This window comes from Vidua macroura, chromosome 8, assembly GCF_024509145.1.
Source record: "Vidua macroura isolate BioBank_ID:100142 chromosome 8, ASM2450914v1, whole genome shotgun sequence".
Lineage (NCBI taxonomy): Eukaryota > Metazoa > Chordata > Aves > Passeriformes > Viduidae > Vidua > Vidua macroura.
Genome location: NC_071578.1, coordinates 24,190,604 through 24,205,453, shown reverse-complemented (window position 1 = coordinate 24,205,453; position 14,850 = coordinate 24,190,604). Strand labels below are relative to the sequence as shown.

At 41.7% G+C, this 14,850-nt stretch overlaps 1 protein-coding gene across 1 annotated transcript in view; it reads right to left on the bottom strand.

Moving 5' to 3' along the window:
• The window catches only part of ZMIZ1 (zinc finger MIZ-type containing 1), a 283,289-nt gene that overhangs the window by 38,451 nt on the left and 229,988 nt on the right, over window positions 1-14,850 (bottom strand). Inside the window, exon 6 of the mRNA XM_053983271.1 lies at window positions 8,989-9,133. Within this exon, the coding sequence (XP_053839246.1) occupies window positions 8,989-9,133 (145 nt within the window). The remainder of the gene's footprint in view (window positions 1-8,988; window positions 9,134-14,850) is intronic.

Below are 14,850 nucleotides of genomic sequence, written 5' to 3'. Positions count from 1 at the left end.
AAATATCCCATCGTGATTTCTCAAGTCTGTTGATTCCCTCCACTCTTTTCAACTAGATGAGTATGTTCTCTAACTCTTTAACTTCTCCCAACTCCAAATGCACAACAGATCCATGCCTAGTCCTTGCCTACCAAGAAAGAATTAACTCAAGTGTTGTTTCAGTACTGGATGTTGCCTGTACCATGAAAAGGAAGACTGAAAGCAGTTAGAAATTTCATAATTCACTGTAAAAAGAAGGAGGCTGTTTTCTGGCAAACTGTGTGAGAACACAGAAGCACTCTGAACCCCTTCTAGGTGAGCAGATGCAGGTGAAGCAGTCAAAAGGTGAAGGCAACAAGCCATTTATCAGCTCAGTGGTTTGGATGGCACCTGCTGCTAGCAGGTGGCTATCACCCCTGCCTCTGCTCTTTTAAATATCCACACACACATTTATAATAACCATTCATGCAGCCACACACATATGCACAATACAGGCGTTTGCGTGGAGACTGAGACAGCAAAACCGAGCTGGCAGTTCAGCAGGTGATACAAAGTACCTCTGGAAGCTGAAAGCCCTTAACTTTTTCTTTATGTTTGTGACAAGGCCTGTGAGGCCTTCATGACTTATGACTGCACAAGGCGGGAATGCTGCCTTCCATTTCACACTGGGTCGCTACAGATCGGGCTGTGACACGCTCGCTGCTGTGCTTCCTGGTGCCTTACTCTACACTCAGTGTCATCACCTAGAGCCATGCCTGCAAGTCTCATGCTGCTCAGCAAGAGTTACTGCATCTGATTTTAACCCCTGAAATTAGAAAAATGCATTAGGCCAAATAATTAGATGAATACTTAAGTTTTTGAACCTGCAAAAACCCACATCTCCCCTGCATGCACACACAGTCCTGCTTCACTACAGATTTCATATATGTCCACGCACGTGTGTGCACACACAAAGATACAGAGATAACGTTTAACGCAACTTATTTCTGTCCATGTGGAATAAACGATCACAGCTATGCAGGTAAGAAACAAAAATGCTACTGAGACTCACTCCTGCCTCTAAGAAGCAGAAGGGGTTACATTGTCTGACATGGGGACTACAGCATCCATCTGATAAAAGGAAAAAAGATTAAACCATCACACCCAGCTCTATTGTCACACAAGTAGACCATGCAATGCATTACTACAGCCCAGATCACAGTTACAAAATCCACCGGTAACAGCCCTGCTATTAACATGCCACCTGTTACCTTTTTCAAAATGCTGAAATTATCTTATGATCATTTTCAGCTTGACAAATGCAGTTTAATCTTTATTGCATCTCACAGCACAGATCTGCTTCATCCATGTCTTATTTATCTCACGTGTGTCGGAATGCAACCCCGAGCCCTCAGTCCCCCCCTGCCACCAGGCATTCCTTCTGCTCTGCTTTATCAATATACCTGGGTTTCCATATCCGACTGCTCCTTTACAATAAAAAACACACCCACCCAGTATTCTACCATTGCCTGTTGCCTTGGTAATCCAAATGCCTGGGTACTCGCTGATTATCGGCGAATGAGACTCGCATTGTTCACACCGCAGCGCGTCTGCTATGTTAATGTGAGATAATGGCAGCCAGAAGACTCCTTTTGTTCCCAGCTTTGCTGTTTATTCATAGTGCCTGGAGGTCAGCGACTGCTACAACAACCGGGGAAGGAACCGCTGAGAGCGTGAGCAGATTCCACTTCTGCTTTTGCCTCTGAGACAGGGGGAAACACGAGCAGCCCCGCACAGCGAGAAGGGCACCGGGAGCTCTGCAGTCTGACTCACGCAAGGTGTAGCAGGCGGCTCGGAGGAAGATGTGATGGACTTGCACTTCCGAGATTTTAGATGAAGCTGATTTACGCTCCCCGACAACAGAAAAAAACCGCTTTCTTCGAGAGGCACGGCGGGAAGGGAGGGAGAGAGGGAGGAGGGGGCAGCACAGCACCGCCGCAACTTACGGGAAGCGAGCCGGGCTGGGGGCTCCGGGGCTGGCCGGGGAGCAGGGACAGCCCTGCCGAACCCCTGAGGGCAGCGGCCCAGCCGGGGGCGGCAGCGGCCGGGCTGGGACCGGCGGGCCGGGGGGAGCGCCCGGAGCGCGGCGGGCGGGGACGGAGCGGCCGGGCCGGGGCAGGGCAGGGCCGGGGCAGCCCGGGCCAGTGACCTGGCCGGGGAGGGACAGCGGAGGGTCTGAGGTCTGAGAAGCGTCTCCCCGAGCCGTCTCCGCGCTCTGCCTGCCTGTCAGGGTAGTTCGGGAATGCTGTTGGTGACACAGGGACACACACGGGCAAGCAAACAGTCACATCGCATCTCCCCTGACGCGTTAAGTGGGAACTGAGAGCACGAACAGGCTGTAGCACCTTCCCCGCATTCCCAGCCTGGTGGAGACGAGGACATTCAAGACGGTGCCCCGGCTGGTGCGCTGCTCCTTAGCCCCGACCAGCCCTTTCATGGGGAGAAACCACCGAATCCTGCTAAAGGCACTGCCAGTATCTAATTAATGTCACCGACCCATCTGCCCAGGTTGCTGATGCACTCTGTCTGCCGAGAAGGCTTTGTTGTCACATCTAGTGAAAACCAGCCAGGAGTGTCTTAGCTCGAATTGCTAACCTTTTTTTTTTTTTTTTTTAGGGAAACCATTAGAAAAGCCCTCCACCACTGAAAATAGTGATGACTATTTCCTTTTCTTCTCGCTGCGATTCTGAGAGATTTGAGAATCCAAGTGTACGGGAGTAGCAGGAATACAATTGACAAAATTGAGCACCGGGAATTCACTCATTTTGTAATCTATTTACAGAGAAATCCTGTGGAGGGTGACATTTTCATGTAAGTCAATGTATAGCAGACACATGTAAAGAAAAGGCATCAAGAAACATATCAAGTCTTAGACAAAATATACATCTGCGATCCTGCTGCCAGATTATCAAAAAATGTCCAAAAATCCTTTAAAAAGACAAGGTATTTGCCGTAATTTCTGTCAGTAATTTTTATGTGCCAGACTGTAAGCTCCCTCCCTGCTTAGAAGCCATGTCACCTCCTGGCAGGCAGGCTGGAGCGCGATGCTCACAGCGTGGGTACCCAGAAAACAGCTACTCACACTGAACTACCCTGTGCCGAACCACGGGCTGGCCCTCCCCCAGCCCTTCTGCGCCTGCAAAGGACTGCTAAACCTCTCCGGTGCACCTGATGCTGTGCAGCTTTAAGGGCACTGACTTGGTTCTGATGTTCCCTATCCAAAGGTGTTCAATCCAGACTCCCAATGATTTCAATTAGTTTTGCAACAAAGGGCTAGGCAAAGTATAGCTTTCAGTGTCACCACACGCTTATCGTGCTGACAGTCAAAATGGTTAAAAACCAGGGGTGCTGCCACAGTTAAATGATTTTTAACCCTACTGCCACCAGAAATCAGTTGGTTTCATTGAGAACAAGTGACAGGAGGTACCTTTCCAATATGCTTGAAGAGGAAAATCATGCATGCTCAGCACATATCACCTGCTTTTGAGAGCAGACCTCATGCAAAGAACCATGATACCCCTGTGATAATCACTAAACGTAAATCATAACTGACCAGACATTTTCAGGAATTAGTTGTTCAATATGGCCCAAACATGAGAATGATACCTGTCTATTCAAAGCTGTTGCCATATTTTAAAAACTAACATAGACAGCACAAAGCCTGAAAAGATCAGATTTTGCCTCAGTCAGCAGACACACCTTAAATAATATTTGCCTAGTGTTTACTTATAAAAATATCAGCTGACACTTTCTAATTAAAAAAAAAATCACAAACTAAAACCATAAGACGATAACATCTACAGGGAAAAGAAAGAGTATATAGCCACTTACACATACTTATCAGAAAAAAAACCCCACAAAATTATAATAGTCCTGCTACATATTAGTTTTATTACAACAGCACTTACATTGATGCATCAATTAATAGAGAAGACCTGTCTTCACATCTGTGCAAGGCACTGTATACACAAGAAAAGATGATCCTTATCCTATATCTTTTACCAAACGTGTAAAGAATACATATTTGAGAACAAGTTACCCATTATTGTTTCCTGTTACAACTGACCACAAACTTATCTAAGACAAAATGCAGATTTTTCACATTAAAATAGTCCATATTTAATTATTAACAGCTAATGGTTATATGGTTATACACTTATCAGTTTTCAAGGAGAAGGTACTCATAATTTTCTTTTAGCTTCAACAGGTTCAAGGTTTTCTTCCACCTCTTCCCCATTAAGTGTATGTGATAAAATTAGTATCAGTAGTTTCACTTAGAGGATGAGATGGACAAACAACTCTTGGGACAATACTTTGGAGCAATTAGTAATTAGTTTTATCTTTGGAATGCTTAGAGCATAAGCAGACTATTCTGAAGAAATTTTCTGGGTTTTTTTTTAGTAATGACACTTCTGCAGAAACATTTCTTGATTCTGAATTCTTCCCTATTTTTCTCCAAGAAATATTAATATTTCCTGACAGAAAGGAAACCAGAAAAAATAGCAAAGCTACTTTTGCAGAATCAGAAGTAATACAGGTTTCTTTGATGGGTAGGGTATATTCTTTTATATTAGGATTTACCATCTGTTCAGTCCCTAATTATATTTATTTCACAGCTCCACAACCAGAAAGATGAAAAGGCTGTGAAACAATTTTATGTTTTACCTCAAGACGTATAAATTCTTTTGCAAAGTTTGTCCCTGCATACCGGAGCCACATGACATAATGGAGCAACCCCTACTTCAAACTGATGTATAAATCATGCACGCTGTGCTGGTTTTCATAGAAGTGTATGTGTGGCACCTGACCTCATCCAGACATTTTTGAAGTGACTATCACTGTTGGTCAAAACAGCCTATGATGCAAAATTGAAATGGTAGCAGCCTTTACAGAATTTCTGACACTGTTTGTACTTGCATGTTATAACCAGTTCACTTCTGATTGTTAACAATCCAAGAGCCAGTCCTTACCACTCCCTAAAAATTTAGATAGAATTACCATTCTTTTCCAAGAGCTTCTATGAAAGTTTGAAAGTTGAGCTCTTAGTCAAGTTTAAATTGGAAGAAAAAAAGGACAAAACAAGCATCAAAAGCAAACACTCTTGTAAAACAACTCTAGCCAGTAAAAGTATTTATGATTGCCTGAACATAAAACATTAACGGTAATAAATAACACATCTACTGTATAATTGAATTAATGCTTCATTTCATCTACTGTTCAATTTTCTCTAAACCTTTGGCACTAAGTAATTTGTGATAAAAATAACATTATCTTCATATTTTTCATCAAGCATGACTGCCCTATAGAGGCATTACCACCCATTGGTCACTAACTGTGAGACAGCTGGCAATTAATACATAAGACCAAAATTTGGAGCAAGAGTGAAGACAGTAAGAACTCCACAGATGCTCATGACAACACACTAAACTGCAACTAACAGCTGTCTATTTCTAGGTGGTTTTATTGACAAATAAGCTTTATTACAAGCTGTGCAAGAAATGAGAAGCCCCCCAGAGCTTGCCTGAGTCAGACTGACCTGAAAATGAACTAGGGTGCAATTCCTGCTGGGATTGATTGGAACTGTACCCATTTCAAACAAGATTCAATTTGATACACATGTAGAGGTCCACCACTTAATGCAATAAAGTGTAAAGTAGGAACTTCATCAAAACATTGGAAGGCGTATAATGACAATCATTTGTACTTATATAGCACCGTTTGCCAAAGACCTTAAATTAATTAAAAAATCAGCCACCTTGAGTAGTATCTATTACCACAGACAGTTTGTCAGATTGGAAAACTACAACACAAAAATAATTACCCTGCAAGCTAGAAAGCATGAAATTTCACTCCTGTGCAGAAGGGCTAGCCCGAAGACTAACAGCTCTCCTTAAGTTCCCCATAAATCCATTAAGTAGGACCTTAATTACAAGTTATACATGATTAAGGAGGTGGATAGGTCCTACACTGGTCCTTCAATACAGGAGTAAAGTTCACTCACATGAATCAATAAAAAGGTCTAAGGCAAAAATAAAATCTCACGTTCAAGTTTGAGCTGACTATTGGACTGCAAAGACTTGAAACACCCCTAAGATTGGGAGGTTTTTTTGACAACCCAGTGCTCATTCTGTTCACAAAACACAGGAGTTTGCAGTCCAACCAACTGCCCTACATTAGACAGTAGGTATTTAGCTGATTTTTTTTCTATATGCAACACTTGATTATTCTGTTAATGAAAAACTAAATTTAGAAAGAAATTAGCACAACACAGTCCCTACTCTGAAAGCATTTGTTGCATTTCTGCACCTTTTTGTATGGCTTACATTCTAATCTCTGTAAGTGCATTTAACCAACAGTAACACTATGATAACCCTCCTTGATCAGTCTACTTCGGTTTTTTCTCATAGCTCGATTAACTTTTAAAAATCAAAGATTGTCCTTAAAAACAGGCCAGACCTGAATTACTTCTACTGTAAGTGCCCACAGTTTATTAAATATGAATACTTAGATTTAGAGTCTTGTGACACATTATTGAGTCAGAATTTATTTTAAATCGCTGAGCCCTGTTTCAACTTTGAGACTAAGCAGCTGTGTTTCTGTAGTGCCAGCTACATCAGGATTCTAGTCCCCTGACTAGAGCTCTGGGTAATTTTGTTGCTAGTAAAAGGAGCAGCAGAAAAAGCTCTGTGTGGAGTATTCAAGATCATCTGATGATGGGGAAAGATTTAATTGTGTGTCTATTGACAATCAGCAGCTCACATATATCTACAATGCCTTTGTTAAGTAAGGTTCTTGCATATGCTCTTGGTTGTTCTAATTTAATATCTAGTTCTTTTACAAAACCTAAAGTAGCTGGCTACATTAATTGTTTCAGGAAATACAAAGCATACTTTTTTTTTTTGTTTGAATTAACAGAAAAGTCTTGTGGATTAGAGATAAGATACTGTGAACTTTAATGCTAAGCTTTTGACCCAAATATAATCTAATGCAAATACAAATGGTGCTTCATCAACAGCTTCATCACTGATTGTAGTTAATACTGAACTTAATGGCTTTTCATCTTTTGTTTAATTAAAACAAATAGAGAACTCAATTCTTCTTCACCCCATACTTCACCACTGTTTTATAGACTGATTACAAAGCATGCATGAAAATAAACAGTTCCAGGTGGAAAAAGAAGTTGGAGAGCCACGGGATGTCTCATTCTAATGTACCACCTGAGAGATTTTGAGCAGTTACAGTTAAATTACAGACAACAGCACATGCCAAAGCAGTGATGCAAGTATTCCAAATCCCAAAGTGCCTGCTGCAGCTATTGTATATAAGAAGTTATGCCACAGAAATTCTTTTTCTAGAGGAGTATCTCATAGGTAAAGAGCAGTAATTTAGAAATTGCTCCCAGTGTCTTCCCCAGTAGAGTATTTCAAGGGCAATACTCCAGAGAAATATGCAGGAACTGCCTAATACTGAGCTGGCTGCTCTACTACAGGCAGAATATTGGATAACTCAGTACTGCTGGAAATGCTGCCATTTAGGTTTAGTAGAAGAAAGTATTTCTTTTTTGACGTGTGACAGTTTCAGGGGAAAATTGCCACGAAAGAAGTGAGTTGTACCTATCTTATCTATTATCTAGTAATGTAGCACACAGTCCCTGTGAGATAGTCTTACTTTATAGACTCTAGAGGAACAGAGGCTAAAAGGTCAAATGAGAATCAGGCATCTAAAAACTACAAAACTACACCTAAGAGAGCACATACACTGCACTACATTCTCTGCAGATTGGCTACTAATTCCACTTTGTCTTCTGAAAAGCTTCTCCCAAGTGTAAAATTCTTTTAAAACAGTAAGTTTTCTTTGGTTTTTTTAGGTGGTGTTCATAAGCAACTAAAAAAGAGGAAATCTAAGTACTCCGAAAAGCCAGTGATGATATATTAATTATACTTCAAAAAAAAGGACTTCATTTATTCTCAAGGGCTAAAATAAAAGGCATACGTTTTCCCATAAATGCAACAAAAATATTGAAAAACTATCCAACCCAAACCCCAAAAGTTGTTTTCAGACAAACTTGCATATGCAAATGCACTGGTACAAAGATTTCCCCAAGCTCTATTCTAACACAAAAGTTCAAGTTAGTTAAGCTATCACAGAGCTTAGGTACAAGGAATTTAGACTCATTACACTTTCATAGTCCTTTACTAACAAAAAAACTCTACACTAAAATAAATGTATACTATTTGTGATTTCTTTAATGTGATGCTGAGGCCTTCGAAAACCTTCAAAAAAAAAAAAAACTCCCAGAAACATAAAGCACAGAATGAATGCTCAATCCTGTCTACACTTTATCTCCAGATTTTGCTTTGACCTAGGTTGTGCAGACAAGAAATACAAATAGTGCTCCTCTACATAATTTGGTAATCAAAGGGTTCACATCATCTTCTTACAGTGTCCTTTAATGCCCATGTTTTCTCTAAATTAACACAAGTGCTGTATGATCCTCACCTGATACAAGACTGTACAGGATATCCTCTGATCCATGGCTACACCCACAGTACAATTGCTTTGCATGCAATACATTTCCAATGGTGGTTAAAACAGAACATCAGTGAAATGTTTTCAACGTCAAGAAAAGCCGGTTGTATTTAAATAAACATCAGGCAAGTGTCTGATGAGAGACACGACGTACAAGTTTATCTCTAGGGCATAACTTGAAGCTTGAAAGCACACCCACTTGATCTGAGCACAGATTTGAAGATGGAAGTGTCACTTCACTATACATGGGGCAATAGCAAAGAGAAAATCTGAGTTTCTTTAGTGCTTGCTGTAATTACAGGTACCCTGCTGTCCATAGTGCTGGGCAGTGCATGAAACAGTGTCGCTCCCCCCAGCAATGGCAATGTGCATTTCAAGGAGCAGATCTGCCACACAACACGCTGCCCAGACTGCACTGCTGTGGGCTGGGCCCAGACTCACCTGTGAGAGAGGGTGGGTTTCATGGAGCTCATAGAGTTCATGGGGGGTTGCATGGGGAGCTTCCCAGGAGGATCGTTCTGCCGGCTTTTCTGGTGGCGAAGCAGCAAGAGCCGTCCCAGCTCCTCACACCACGATGACAGCAGTGCTGTGCAAACAGAAGAAATGACAGTGAGCACACATCTGAGGAACCAGCACAGCCCAGTGCAGCTGCAAGCCACTGTAACAGGAGTCACGAGCGAGACAAACAGCATGAGTGCAAAGCTCGTCCATGAACCACCACTCACACTTTTATCCTATCAAACTGAGTCTGTAATTGCCCTACACTATCATTAGAACATTTTTACCCAAGTTATAAACATTCTGCATAGCCCAGGAGGCACAAGAGAACTTGTCTGAGCAACACAGAGATTAAGAATGGATGAAGCAAAAGGACATGGGATAGCTGTTACAAGTAAGATGCAGAATAATTCATCTCACACTAACAGAAACATAACAAAAACATAGAGAAGACATCATTTACAGAGGGGAGCAAAGAAAAAAGATCTCTTTTCTGTTCAGCTGGTTTTGTTCATAAGATTAATTGGAGAGAAACCCATGTGCACAAATTAATTTCCAAAACTGCTATGAGCTACCAGTCTTGAATAGATAAACAGGAGAATGATGTATAGATACAAAGTTAGGCACTTAAATCTATATCTGACCCAGCACAACCCCTAAATGTGTATTTCCATTATGTGCCTAATCTTGTAGTCAATGAGGGTAATTCTGTGCTTACAGGAAAATTACGCTTATGAACTATGAAGATGCAGAGATTTCTTAGAGGGAAGAAGAGCTTGCAACTCCTTCTAAAGACATGAAAGGGGTCATTATTCCTGAAAATGTGACCTCTCCCTTATGCACCCACACTCAGAAAAGACCAGGTCCTGTTATAGAAACTAACCTCTCTGCAGTAGTGCCCAGAAAGTCACTGCAAGTGAAACCTGGCTCCCATGAGTGCACCCAGCCAAGACACCCCAGCAACATTGACCCGAGCCTTAAAGCTGCCTATTTGATTCCAGCATCAGAAGCGGCTCTGGTAAAAAGTCAGCCAGGTATGAGAACACAGTGAGGAGTTTAACTGGAACAAAGTGCAGACTAATTGAAAAATCCTGCAGTGGAAAGAAATCAACTTCTCAAGTGGAAGTGCTTGGAGTTTTTTCTTCTTTAAAGGGTGCTTTACAAAAACCCTCTGAACAAAAAAATGCTTCATGTTTAATTTTTAACTAAGTGCCTTCCTGAGGTGTTGCAAACTGACCACAAATCAATGGATTACACAGGTGGGTGAGAGCCAGAAGACTACTGAAAACCCTAGCTGCCATAGAGGTTTAGGGCAGTAAGAACTCTAGATGTAATTTCAGCCTTGCTCGTTTAAAAGAGACGAGTACAGAATCCTCTAAAATTGAGGCTCCTGTTTTCATGTCTTAATTTTCTAATGGTTGTCTTTTCATCAAACAACAATCATAAGCAGTAGCTAACTATCATTTCAGGGTACACCATCTTCTTTTCCTAGCAGCTACTCACATGTATGGTTACACAGAACAAATTCCAAAGAGACTAACCGTAAAGTCATATTTGTGGAGCAGAACAAGGAACCTGCTTTACCAAAACCATGCACAAGTATGGTTTTTCAGTACAAGAAATAATTGGATTTTCTCAAGTTAAATGGCCACACAAGAAAAATATTTATCGCCTGGGCCACTGCTGTGAATTAATCACACATTTGCACAAAGAAGGGGCAGTAATTTTATTGCATTTGGACAAAGAAGAGGTAGCAATTTTATTGCATTTATCAAGCAGAAGGTCAAGAGCAGTGTTTAGGGAGGCATTTTAGAGCTCTGCTGTGACAAAAGGGGACATCGCTTCTTTATTCAACTAAATATGGTCACTCGGAAACTGTCAGCCTCACACGTAGCCTACAAAAAGCATTCCCTCAAGCTCTGTGAAATGTTCCAGCAACGAGTGTCAGTCTAAGCTGCTTCTCTATTAGCCAAGGAATCTGTCAACAAGCATTTGATCAAATTATACTCACCTTTTATCCCTGGCATATCATTACTAATGTGCCAGTGACAAAGGCCCCCCTCCCCCTTTCCAGCCTCCTGGAGATACAAATTCCTGCCTCACAGGGTTTCCTCCCTTGCCCACAGCCACTTGAGCTGGGAAACACGAACAAAGTGTTCTGCTGAACACTTAACGCAGCCATCACGGAGTAATAGTGGATGAGTAATAGTGGATGCTGAGCACTTTCACAGCCCAGTGTAATTACTACAGAATCATCCATCTTAGACGAGGCTATGATGGGAGAAGGGAGTTGCTCCTTCTGCACACCTATGTGCACTTGACAAGTAAGATAAAAAGCAACAACCCAATGGATCTGAGGGCATGAATCTGCAAACAAAAGCCAAACCTGCTTGGAAAAAAAAAGCAGTGTAAGTCCTGGAAAAAGAATATGCCAATGAGAGCATTGCTTTGGTGAGGTGAAGATAAGAAAACATCTTAATGAGTTGTTATTATTACCAATATCCAGTACAAAGATTTATAAAGGGGAAAGTGTAAACCATCAAAGAACAAAGAGGTCCTCAAGATAAGCTGGATGATTTTATTTTACAGGTTATCTGGAGAGGACTCATGTTTTTAGAAACTAAGAGACTGCAGGTAAAAAACCTAGCAAATTTACTCATTCCTATCACAGCACTCGTTATGGTTCAACCTTTCCTCCCTCGGGACATTTCAACTCATGTACCATGTATAATAATCACTCTCTTCCCTATGTTGGTACTTGTACACGGAATGAAAACAAAGCTGTTAGTAGCCACCTTAGGAGTTACCAGCTCCCCTCTGACCTGCTCTGTCCTCCCTCTAAAGGAGTCTGTTTCCTTCTGCTGGAACACACGGGGCAGCCTCCCATCTCTCCTGCCCCATCCACCTTCACTGCTCTGCTCCCTGCTCGGTAAGATGAACATATACCCTGCCAACACACATCTGGTACAGCTGGCTTCTGGAGAACATCACTTCCTGGGCTATTCAAGCAAGATAAAACAAACTCAAAATGAATTTACAGATTACACTATTCATCTTTAGTGTACTTAGTTACTGCTTTTTATGCTGACAGTATTAGGCGTATCTCAACTCATTTACACTCAAAGCACGAGAATTTCAGTATCATACTATAATGAACAGATAAAGCAGCAAGCACAAAGGACAGCTACAGATGGTGCCAACAGTCAGTCTCACCCTCTCATAGCACAGCCAAGCAGCTGCTTTTTCTCCCCCTCCGCCCCTCCTCCTTGTACAACAGGAGCACAGATTTTGCAGATGGACCATCCACACCGTCTCTCGCAGCCCCTTGCTGCGGCAGCTTAATGATCAGATTTAAATCGTGCTCCTCTGCTGCATTGCTACAATGTCCCTTGCATACAATGATGTGCCTTTCCTGCTTAAGTTGAACTCAACTGTTGCAATGAGAGGAAAGGAAGAATCCTTACATGCACACACAGCCCCCAAGAAGCCCTGCACACAGCCCAGGTATAAAATACAACCTGGTTAATACACCAAAATTGACAATTTTTTTCAATCCCTGTTCAGTCATAGAGGGCTCTGCTAGCTCATGCAGAAAGATACAGAATAACAGCAATCAAATAACGTACTGACAGTTTAAGTGTATTCACACATTTATTTGGCTTAAAGGGACACTCTCTGGGATGATTGGTGCAATATTTGACCTACTTTTCTCCATCTGCAAAACCTGTATCATTCTTAATGGGATTGCGTTTCACTTTTAGCACTGATCTATTTCCACAGGAATAAATCAATACCGATTTGTTAATGACAACTGCGTTAAGAAAGCAACACAGACATGAGCAGCCTCAGCTTTCACATTTGTGAAAAGCAGAAATACAGATTTAAAAATAAGAGAATTTTCAATTACAACTAGCCCAAGGGGTTTCCCTAAGGATGCAAGAGAAAAAAAAAAATCAGTTCAGAGATATTCAGCTTGCTGCTACCCAGTGCCATCTTTGTTTTTCTATTCTGTGAAGAGGACCAGACATCACAAGAGTGTGTCTCAGCACAGAATGTGACTGACCTCTCCTTAAAATACTCGTAAATACTCCCACGCACCCAAAGTTGGCAACACTTTATGTCCTTCTGGATGTGTCCAATAGTTTTAAATTCTTTCATTGAAAAAAAATCATAAGACATGGTAATGTATCCACATTGGGATCCTGGGGACAAGGAGGGGAAAGAAGGCTGGAAGGCATTTTTTTTCCCCCAGTCAGCCCAAGTCACATTTTAAGCATTTCTCTGCAACCACAGAGCTAAGCCTTGCTTGAAAGAGAAAGGAAGCAATTGTTATTTAATCCCCTGCCTCTAGGAGCCAAGCCTTTAAGAACATGCCAAATATCACAAGATTTGCGACACAATTATTAGGACCGGCCACATCCCCTGGTACTGTTCCTTTCCTGTAAGGGCCCTTTTGTGCCGAAAACCTGCCAGGCAGTACAGAAAGAAAGGCCTCCACTGCTTGCTCTGTGGCACCTTTCCATCCCTCACCCAGCAGGAGCATCACAACTGCTTTGTAAGTGCTGGGGCCCTTCCATTAGGAAAATCAAGGAGCTTGAGCTGGGTGAAGCCACAGATCATGTCCAGGCTGCTTGCCCCACGTATTACTTCTTGACAACAAATGATGCTGGCATACATGTAAATATTACATGATGGATGCTGATAAAGCAGGGTCAAATGTCATTTTATAGCCATAGCACAGAAGACTGGTACAGCCCATTACAACCCTTTTTGGGCCAGGGACCAGAAAGAGTAAAGAAACCAGGGTGTGCAGTCAAAGCTCCCCCACCGAGGCACTGCTGCATTTCACCAGCTGCACCCAGCCTGGCCCTGGGAGCTGCAATCTCTGGCACTGCAAAGTGCCACAGTAAGCACCTCAGAGTGCAGGCGCTGCAGCTCCCTAGAAAGCAAAATACAGGGAAGCACAATGCTAATCTATTTACCCATTATGATACCCTAGTATTAGTTACAGCTTATCACCTCAGTAAATCGCTGCCTCTTGTTAGGGAACGTGCTTAAAGGTGCAGCAAACTGTTATTTACAGGCAGACACTATATTTACAGCCACAAAGACAGGTGAGGAGGGGATAGGACAACAGCTCAGTAATTTCAATGCCTTCTGCTTCCCGGGAGACTGCTGGAAGAGCACAATAGGATTACTGCTTCCTTGCTGCAGTTAAGCTGCAGTAGATAGTTCAATAGGCAGACTGGCAGATCCGTATTTCTTATTCGCTGCAATGAAAATATTAGGAAAAAAGGAGGAGTTTGATTTGGAGAACTATCTGTTCGGCACCATCTCACTAGATTGGTTTCATGTCTCAGAAGGAAATGCATTTGGCTGAAAAGATATTTACAGCATAAGTAAGAAAATACATAATTTTTCACCAATCATATCCATTAATTTTATACTGCTTTTAGAAACAAGTTTGTAATTTTTTACATGGAGAATTCCAGATAAGTAGAATACAGAGCTACTGAGTGCTTTCTGCTCTCTCCTCTACAGACTGCAATCTAAATACAGTTTTTATAAAGCATCCAGTGAGGTAATTTGGTGGGGAGGAAAGGGAAGCAGCAATGAGATGTGAATTAGAGAAGTGGAAATAACTATTGCTTTGGTTATTTAGAGGAGTTATTCTTTCTATATAGAAAAGTGGAGACTATATCACGTTTGGAAAAATACACTGAAAATGTTAACAATGTAAAGCTGAATGTACTGACAGTATTAGAAAAATAAGGTCAATTGCATTAAAAGGATGGAATCTTTGCA